General features: G+C 36.8%; 1 protein-coding gene across 1 annotated transcript in view; it reads right to left on the bottom strand.

Annotated features, from left to right (window-relative positions):
- Positions 1 to 324: 324 nt before the first annotated feature.
- The window catches only part of LOC149553452 (cyclin-T1-3-like), a 58,663-nt gene continuing 48,305 nt past the window's right edge, over positions 325 to 10,682 (bottom strand). Inside the window, exons 3-7 of the mRNA XM_089788898.1 lie at positions 5,201 to 5,282; positions 3,248 to 3,382; positions 2,855 to 3,030; positions 2,589 to 2,740; positions 325 to 2,261 (exon numbers count right to left, since the gene is read on the bottom strand). Coding sequence (XP_089645024.1) covers positions 901 to 2,261; positions 2,589 to 2,740; positions 2,855 to 3,030; positions 3,248 to 3,382; positions 5,201 to 5,282 — 1,906 coding nt within the window. The 3' untranslated portion in view covers positions 325 to 900. The remainder of the gene's footprint in view (positions 2,262 to 2,588; positions 2,741 to 2,854; positions 3,031 to 3,247; positions 3,383 to 5,200; positions 5,283 to 10,682) is intronic.

Here is a 10,682-nt window from a genome sequence, read left to right as displayed (position 1 = left end):
ATGGCCCATGTTCATCTTCTATTGTTTATAGAAACCCACCAGGATTAATCCCGGATGATTATTTTTATTGTTTAACATATCCCCTTGTGAGATGACCTTCAGTTTAGATACCATGAATCTTCTCGTCTCTCCCATAGAATTCACTAACAACTTGTACTGGACATTGTCCATTGTCATACAGCGCAGCAAAAATTGGATGTGATATATTATCCAATTCCATTTTCAACATTTGCACAACGTTGCATACCTCCCAGGGAATTGAACAGGTATCCATTATCAAAGCACAGATTCCAGATCATTTAATTTGATAATGTGCTCATCCTATTTGACAAATAACAGATCATTTTATTCATTAGAAAAAATTGACTGTTCAAATTGAGCTGACAATTGGAATATTTTGAATGTTTCTCAAGCTTGGATAATTTTCTTATCCATGTTACGACCTAAGTCATGGATGGAAGAATACACATAAACTAACTGAGAATCTAGAGGAAAAGTATGTCCCTTGATATACTCTAGAACCTTATCTTAAACAAGTTGAATCAACAAATTAACAGTCCCTGAAAGAATTTGTAAGGAATGTCTGTACAGCTTTGGGAATGTGTAACAAATTTGAAGATTGAAAAAGTGTGGCCATATATCTAAGGGCAGACTCATTGTAATTTATCATGAAGCAGGGAAGAATTGCTAGAATAAATAAATACAATTTTTGAGTATGGTACATACCCAAGTTACCACAGAACTATAGCAATCAACTGAGCCTTCCTCATATACCATTCAGAATTTCCATGAATACCTTAAAGCTCTGTAGCAAAATATACCAGAACCTAACTGGAAAACTGGAAAATAAAGAATGATCTTTTTACCATCCTTTTCTCCGTGTCAAATGGCATCTCAATTTCAATTTCCATGCTCATATCTGATCTTTTTATGGTCTCGTTCTTGCTTTTCTCTATCCTTGTAAAGATGACGATCCCTCTCACTGTCTCCCCGGTACTGTTGTTGCTGTTGATGAGAAGAATAATGATGGTGATGATTGCCATGTCGATGTTTGTTGTCATGAGGAACATCCCTCTGTCCCTGCTGGTCTCTAATTCCATTATCACGCCTCTTGACAGGACTTACTCCTTTCTCAAGTTCATGTGACCCTGGAGAGAGCTTGTTTGCCAATCTTGGCGAATGTGTCTGCTCATAAATGTCTGGAAGCTCCCCTTCTTCTGCACAATCATAAGGAATCCTTGGGACATCCCTCTCCTGGTGTCCTTCGGCAGTATCCTCATCACAAGACATTGCTTTCTTCTCATAAAAGCTTTCTGTGTTTGATTTCTTTCTCTTTCGCCCATTCTCATTGTGCTCCCTCTGTTCCTTTGTAGGTTCAGAAGTTTCCTGCTCTGCTTTGTACAATAATTTAACCCTCTCTTTTCTCTCCTTTGCTTTTTCAACTTTAGCAGCAGCTTCAATACCACTTTCCAGTTCTCTCTCAATGAGATCTTCCACATCTACCGGATCAAACTTTCCTTTTATAGGATGTGGATCCATTCCCTCTCCACGTGACTTCCGCCTTTTTTCTAAGGCTGCCTTGACTTTGTCTTTATTAACTTCTCCTAAGCCAATCCATGTTTTCTTCCCTTTACTATCCTCGCATACATACTTCTGTCCACTGTCATTCCCTGCTCTATTATTCTCCTCTTCTTCCACAATCATCCTTGAACTTGCTAGCTCCTTTATTTCATTTTCCATTGGACTGCCAGTTTCCTTCTCATCAAAATGTTTCATTCTTCTGTTATTATGTTTGTTAGTGGTATCATCAAATTTACCTTGTCCTCCATCATTGGCAAGTAGATCTGAATCCTGATGTGAATCGCCATTTAACCAATCATCTTTCAAACGGTCCTTCATATCATTGGTCCTTGTGCTATTTCCACTAATGCCATAAGTTACTTCACAGTCTGTGGGTCCAAAAGTATCATTTTGTTTCATGTGAGAAGCACCCCCATATTTTGCAGTATTTACACTGTTTCTAACATCTGCACTTGGTACATGGCTTGCACCCATTGCAGGTGCTGTTAAAGGTTGACCTGGAGAACCACATTTAGGAACCTGAGTATAGCCATTCTTGGAAGGAACAGCATCAGTGCATGACTGTGAGTGCCCAAAATTCTGGTGGTTGTTTATACCAGAGCTTCCACCTATCTCGCTTCCACGTGCAGCAGGAACAACCTTGTTTTGCTCGTATAACTCGAGCATTTGGTTGCTGATTTCTGCACCACATAAAAAACACGGCAATGATATAAAGCTAAATTTCCAAATGAACAGATAGCCTTAATTTGTAAAATGAAACATAATGCAAGTCACTATGTAATTACAAGCTTTGGATACATAAAGCTGAAGCACAGAAATAAAGCATCAAGATTCAGATTTTGAAGGTAAACATTTGACATCATATACTATTGGATAAATATTAAATACAATCTCACTAGTGAAAGAAAACTTTAATGCTTGCGTATTAAAAGGAAAAAGGAAAAGATGAACAGTACAGAACTAAAAAAGCAATCCTGAAGGACCCACATAAAATTGTTACTGCAAACCTTCCAATTGTAGTGGAGTCACATCAAACTCCTGCCACCAGACCACCTCCCCATCAGAGGGCAGCTTGACCTTGAGGAACTTAGCCGCAAGGAAGATGGCCCCAGCAGAAATGTGGTGAGGCTTAAATTGCAGGCAGAGCGATGTGCGCAGCCTGCACACCCCTTCCACTGCTTCATTCCAATGAGCTCAAAAGAAGTGACTAAAGAGACCCCTTTCAAGGACCTCTCATTAAAAAGGAATCCCAAATACAGTCAAGAAAACATACCCGTCATTTACAAAATTCCATGCCACTTGAGCAAGTGCATTCTGAGCAACCTTGAACTTTTTAATTGCTGCAACAAGCGGTTTATATGGATGGTGAACATTGAGATCAAATCCCAGAGTTGCCAACACAACTCTTTCCCCAAACAAAGTTAGTTCTTTCTGGTGTTCATAAACCTCCTGTATGTAAGATCAAAACATTAATCGAAAAGCCTAAACCACATATTTGTTTAATAAGACACAAATAAAACAATACCATCTTTTCAAAATCAGACAAAGCAAATAGGTTTTAAACATAAAGCAGAGATCTGTGCTTGCATCCTAAACACCACTGGACATGAAAATTAGCATATGAGAAAGGCTAAGAGCTAGCAACAGAGTGGCTATATCCACGCACCTTCTGCCTGATCTTTTGAACAGCTTCAGGATCCTTCTTATTACGAATTTCATATGAGATAATAATTACATCCTTCAAAGGACGGGGTGTTTCCTCTACCTTCCCAGCAAGAAACATGCAACCAGTTGCAATAGTCTGCAATACGCTCCAGGCACACTCATTAGCTTAATATTTATTTGAGATGCACATTCCAATTAGATTTACTTTCTATGAGAAAACGAATGCACCACAATCAGAAAACTCTATGAATATAAAAGCGCTTTATCTTAAAATTCATAGGAACTTTGTTGCTTGAAAAAATTGCCGATTCTGTTAGATCTGCTGTAAAAACCCAAAAAATTGAAAGAAAATTATTATTATTTGTTATAACACAAACCTGAGTGGAATGAATCTGTACAGTGCATATCATTGTTTGATGGGTGTTTTTTAACCCTTCTATCAGTGCAACTACATTTCAGGGCTATCAAGTATGTGACAGATTTTATTATTTTGTACCATTCCAATTTTTATATACTGTTTTGAGTTTCCAATCATTCAACTAGTAGAAACACCAAAATGTGTATTTATCAATGTAATGAAAATTCTTCAAAGATCATGACAGAAAATATCCAGCACCTCTACAGACAAATCACAGAGCAATCCCATCTATTATCATCCAAGCTAAGGTTGAACTAGTACATAACCAGTAGCTTTTAACCCTTACTCTCTGTTAATGAGTTTGACAGCATAACATGCAAGTCTTCAAGGTTTCAAGAAAACTTCAGTAATAAATCCCTCACCTGAGTATACACACCAGTCAGGCATATCTTTATTATAAATATACAAAACTAACGACAAAAATTGATTTTTTTCCCCCTTAATTTAAGTGATAATTTATGGATATGACTTTATTTTTTAAATTAAAAAATTGTCTGTTTATTTATTTAATATTTAATGGCAGTAAGTACAAGGTTCATCCTGGGTACAAGCTGGATTCATCACTGGCATGGGTTTGTACCTGATGAAATTTGGAAACATGCATAGGCAGTACTGTCCCGGGATCAGAACCCAGCTTAAACTGAACACAACTACTGGAGGCAGGAGGTGAGGAGTGGAGCAGCCGAATCCAAGAACATAGCTTATTGTGCCCAAGTACATTCAATTGAAAAACTGAATTTAGCATAGTTACAAAGCCCTTGGGGATGGGGGGACAGCGGAATGAGGGACAAATTTCCAGGACAAGGGAACAGGGGGGCCTTAATTTGGGGACAGTTGGGGGATGGCGGGGGAACAGTGGCGAGGGCCCAGGAGGGGGTTGTGTATACTATACATATGGTACTTAGAATGCTAGTTATGAAGAGATGTATTGAATATAAGATATAAAGATGTAAAAGAGTAAATACTTGAACATTGCATTGAATTGGAACATTAAACATTGAACATAAATAGTCAAATCAGAAAATAGTGAAAACCGAGACGTCCCCCATCCTCGGCGGAGGTGGCAGAATCTGGTGGCACTGCTGGGGACAGGGGAACGGAGTCCCCAAGTCCCTGGTGCGTCCAAGTCTCTACGACATGAGGTAAAAAGAGGGAGGACACCTCCCCATGTTACCATGGAATTTAGTAACATCAGCATTACATTCTTTCTTGAATTGGATTTTTCCCAGCACAATTTTGACCTTTTCAAATGTTCCTTGCTACTTCTTACTACATGTAAATGGTATATATTTATAAAATACCTAAATAAATAATTCAAGTGGGTATGATTAAAAAGACTTAGTGGATCCTCAATAAAACCCTTCTGGTCCCAGCACTACTTGTGTAAATTTGTAAAATCTTGTGGTAAATGCAATTCGTAACTTTTTCTACGATTCCTTTCAAAACAACTTTACACATAATCTTCTAAACCAACTTTTTCTTCACATGAAAGCTAAAAACATTCAAAATCTGCATGTACATAAATTATTTACTCACATATCTATCATTCCTCGCATGAGATTGACGATGAAAGAAGCGATGGCAGAATACAATAGCAGTTGCTATTGTTACTTGAGGCCTGCACCAAAAGCAGAAAAGTTATGTTGCAGAACTAAATAATTTGGCACAGTTAAACAATTTTAAAAATTTAAATTAATATGTGATGTAATGAGAGAGAAACTAACATGTGCATTTTGCAATAATAATGTATAAAAATATGTCTTGGAAAGGCAGCCCTAGGTCTCGCCTAATAGGCTATCCAAAAATCTCATATCTGGGACGAACAATGAAATGCAATTTCAAGCTCTCATTCTGGGGTTGCAATTATGCTCTGAACTCGAATTGAAGAAAACAGAAATTGAGGGCACTTCAACAATGGTCATTAATGTGGTTAGATCCACATCTTCATTCAAATGGAAGCTAGTACCTATTTCAAGGTTGCATGGGTACTCGTACCCACACCCCTGGTACTCGTACCCACTGAGTACCCACGTACCCAAGTACCGGGTACACGTATCCCACGTACCGGGTACTCGGTGGAGAGCATCATAGCTAAGGACCTTGATTAAGATTCTGATTTTGGTTTTTTATTTTTGTATTAGCTTGTTGTTTATCAAACTTAATTCAATACCAAATCAGTTTGAAACTTTGATACTCATTAACAATAAACTTTATCACTGTTCAAGTCATAAGTTTATCATTTGCAATATGTCATTGTTATATGATTTAGGATCCTCTTGTTCATGTTTAAAGTCTGCCTTCTTTATTATGCATCTAAGCATTTATCATGTACTATTATTTCAAACATATAGCAAATCTGAAACTGAAAACAATACATTACATTTGCAAACTTTATTACTGTTCTTGTTTTGAAAAACCATTGTCATGACTCATAATTTCAGAGTTTTTATAAATATAAAGGTATAATTTTTAAATAAGTTTGACATACCCAAGTACCTCCGTCCCCTATTATGAAAAATACTTTAAACATTAAACATTCAGCAATAGCATATATATATATTTCAAATTTCTTGTTTTGAATGCTCAATGTCATGACTCATGACATATATTTTGATTTTTATATTTTCTATAAAATATTAATAATATAGAAAAATAGGCATACACACGTACCCCCGTCCCCTATTTTGAAAAATATGCGTACCCGTACCCGTTCCCGTACCCGTCCCCGTTCCCGTACCCATGTACCCGTGCAACCTTGACCTATTTTAATCTTGGTGCTCTCCCTTCTAAAAAATTTAGAATTCCGCACCAACAATAATAGTTTTAGGGAGATCAACAAAGTCTGATGTGTTGGCCAACTCAACTGTTATCAAGTTAGAAAGAATTGTTGTCAACGCACAGGATTCAGCCGAGTTGGGGATACAGCCACCATCTATCATTCAGAGTGCTTATAATGATTACTATGTTCTGCCAATGCCCTAGGAAATGGAGATTACACCACCTAAAGCATTACAAAACAATGGTCATGATACCTTAAGTACTCCTTGCCAATAAAATTTGTTAAATTGATTATATGTGGTTTTATCAAGGATTTATTCACATCTCAATTTCATTGTTTCTGCTATGGGTTTACTTTGCGAGTATAATGGAGTCCCTGATTAGGCTACTCTGCTCTCAAAAGAAAAATGGCTTTCCTGGGGAAGATGACAGAGAAAAGGCTTAGTTCGTGTATCCAAAACTCACAGCAGCCTTATTTTGCTTGCAGTGCAGGGATTCCAGGGGATGAGGTTCTTACAACATAGCACAAATACACAGTCAACACTGATATTGCTTCTATGTTCATCACCAGTCTTGTGGATTTGGGTGAAATGGAGGACACTAAAATTCATGATAAAGATCTTGATCAAGCATCAATTTCATGGCAGTTTGAAGAAAATTCTAGAAATTGTCTGGTATGGCAATGCTGTCTCTCTCCCTACAGACTTTTCTCAGCTTCAAACCAAAGGGAATATTGTGGAATGTTACCCCATCTTCTTTTACTCATGCTCTGAGATCATTTCACTGCTAAGGCATAAGACAGATAAAAGGGCAGCCTTCTTGAAACAAGTTTTGATTTGGTCAAGCTGGTAGCCTTATTGGAGCTGCTTGCCCTAGCTGAGAAGTTAAAGTAACATTTCTTTAGTCACAAGTGATAAATATAGAATTAGATAACTAATTGTAATACATAATATCTGTAACCACAAGGATTTTGTCTATCCCTTGATTTCTGGACATAACTTCTTTCAAGCCAGACCAATTACAAACTGTATTATATCTTTTTTGATTTCATATAAATGAGAACGAACCTCTCTGGTTGCAATTGACCGATCAGAAAATGATAATGTATAGCATATGCAATTATCTCAGCAGATTCCAAAATAATAACAAAATGGCCAAAGATATGTACTGGTACAAAAGAATAGAAAAGTCAATTGAACTTGAAAAAGGTTTTGACCCGAGAACTTCACTAAAGATTAATTTGACTTTTAGATGCCACCAAGTCTTAAGTGTATCACTGTTATGCTCGCAAGATTAGTCCAAGAACAATTTCGGATGCTATGAGTGCAAGGTCACATCTTTTGAACTCATCCATCCAACTCACAAATTCTAATGTGATTTTTTATTCCACCTTGCTCTACAGCAAGACCTGTAATTGCCAACTTGCTAATGTGCAAATAGTTTTAAATCTTCTTTGACAACAGCATATTCAATCAACTCTACATAATTATGTCCTTTGGAACTTAATTATATACTATGGTTCCTCATTAATGACCACAGAGTACATGCAGATATAGGTATAGGTCCTTCAAAAGTGGCTCACACCATTAAACATTTCAGATCTTCAAAATTTTGGTATAAAGTTTATATCAAAAATGTATTCACGATTATTGAAATTCCACCCTCCCCCCCACCTCCATGTCAACATCTACATCACCTCGCCAGTAAAAAAGATCCGAATTTCAATTAGAACGCACTTTACTTATTAGCCATCTGAAAAGGGCTTTGCTCCAGTCCAGAAGCTAACTCCATTAAACAATTCATATCTTCAAAATTTTGGTATATCTACATCAACTCATTAGTTGAAAAGATCTGAATTTCAATTAGAACACCCATCACTCAAACATTTAGCCATTTGAAAAGGGCTTTGCCCCAATTCAGCACTTTCTGCCCCTAATTTGATACGAATATTTAAATATAAGATCTATGGCATATAGGAGTATTTACTTAAGTGGGGGAAAATATTGAAGTTTCAACATTCGAAGAAATTGTTACAAACTATGCTCAATTACAATACGTTAAAAAAAAAATTATATGCCCCGGTCAAAGTACTGACATTATTTTCTTGATAAAGAGATAATTATGCATACCAATCACCAACCATCGCAGATTTAGAAATATCAATATTTCAAGTGGGCATCATACACAACATTTTCACTGGTAAAAGAGCAGATCAATGAAGTGACAGTATTCATTGTTGTCATCCTCTGTACATAAGCATCCTGGGTACAGAAATATAGCCATATCAACTGGGCATCTTACATTCAACATTTTCATCTGGTAATATAAAGCACATAAATTGAATCACAGAATTCTTGGCGATCCTCCTCCATACGTAAGCATCCTAGCTCCTGAGTCTGCAGCTTATGGTGAAAGGGAAGATCTCAACATAGATTTTTCATCTAATTCTTTCAGCTTTGCCCTTTTTGGTGATGAACTAAACATTTTTCCTTGACAAAAACTTGAAGGATAGGATGTTGTGTTAGTTTGCTCATTATGCACTTCCTTAGGCCTTTTTGTCGACTTTTCCTAAAGGAAGCCTGCGTGTCTTCTGTTGGACATTTTGGCATACAGAATAACTTGCGCACTTCCAATGCTACTTATATTGACCTCCCATATGGAAACAGGTTAAATACTACACCATTTGGTGCTCTCTTTGCAATCATTCTTAAGTCATCCCAATCAAAAGCTAAATTAGTCAACCATCAACATTATCTACAACCTTGAGAATCCATTTCCTTGAATTTCATTAGTGATCTGCTAAACACTCAAATACTCAATGCCAGCATGCAAACATCATTGTGATTACTAGCGGTTTTTTCAAATAGCAATCTTTACGCCATGTACAAAGACCATTAATGAACCAAACATTGCAGATACATTCTTCAAGCATGTTTGGGCCAAAATTCAGGCCATCATTAATTATCATTTTACAATTGCAATCACTTGAGTCATTTTTTCTGGTCATTGTTGAAGCTTCTGAGTTTTAGTTGCACTTCTCCAGTTAATTTCATCCACAAACTAATGGCCAGAATAAGCTTCTTACTCACGCATCAATCCATGCCCTACCAATTTCTCGTTCAATGAGCAAGTAACAGGACAGATAGTTGCATTTCATTCAACATATTTACAAGTAAAGCATCCTCCTTTGAAAGTCTATGTAGTAAAGAAAGTTACATAGGAGCATAAATCTGCAAAAAATCCCGATTAATCCAGAATCCCAGAGCTAGCTGATTTTTTACCTGAAAAAATCCTTGACCAATTATTGATCAGATTTTTAATGACCTTTTTGCCTTTAAAGCACATTAAAATCCCTAAAAATGGCCAAAAAGGTAGAAAATCATTACAAAAACCAACAAAAAACACATGGAATTGATGAATCGCTCAAAAATAGGGTTAATTCTAGAGTGGAAGCAAAGTCAATTTCAAATCAGCATGGAAAATATTGTATCTCTGTCCCTCTGGTTTTCTTTCCAACCTCGGGAAAACCCAAAACAGAGGAATAAAAGTAGTAATGGTGGTCATCAATGAAATTTGAAAGGGCCTCAATCATTCTAAATTGTAGGGGTCATAAGAGATTGTTGTTATATGGAGCCTAATCAAACTCGGAGGTTAATTTTTTGCCAGTTCATTCAGCATGGTTTCCCCCTAGATTCTAGTGGTCAAGGGGCAAAACCCCCTGCAGGGTCCTGGGGAAGTGCCCCTTGTGGCGTCCTTGGGTCAGCGGGAGTTGCATTTTTCTATTGGTCAGCTTATTCTAGCCCTAATTTTGTAAATGGCAAAAAGCTTGTATTTATTGGCTTAGGGTTAGGGATTTCATTATGTGTACGATGAGATTGTAGCTTCTAGTGGCGGTATTGAGCTATAAGGGATTATAGATTGTGATCAAGTTGTAATCACTAGATAATAAGAATATTGGACTCATTGTTGGTGAACGTAGTCCAGGGATTGGGTGAACCACGTTAAATATTTTTTTCTAGTGTTCTCTTCTTTGTGGTTTATCATTTTATCCTATTAGTTATATTTGCATGTAATTGTTATTTATGTTTATTTAATCCTAATAGAGATGGTGCCGAATCAGCTAATGAATTTGTTCTAAATCTCAGTTTCAATATAACCCAAGCTCTTTGCACACCTCACCTCATGGATTCTAATGAGATCAAATATGTAATGTACTATTATAGATAACCATTTAAGTGAA

This window comes from Cupressus sempervirens, chromosome 6 (assembly GCF_028749045.1).
Source record: "Cupressus sempervirens isolate cs-2001-9-10 chromosome 6, ASM2874904v1, whole genome shotgun sequence".
Classification (NCBI taxonomy): Eukaryota; Viridiplantae; Streptophyta; class Pinopsida; order Cupressales; family Cupressaceae; genus Cupressus; species Cupressus sempervirens.
This window is presented reverse-complemented; position numbering and strand designations above follow the sequence as displayed.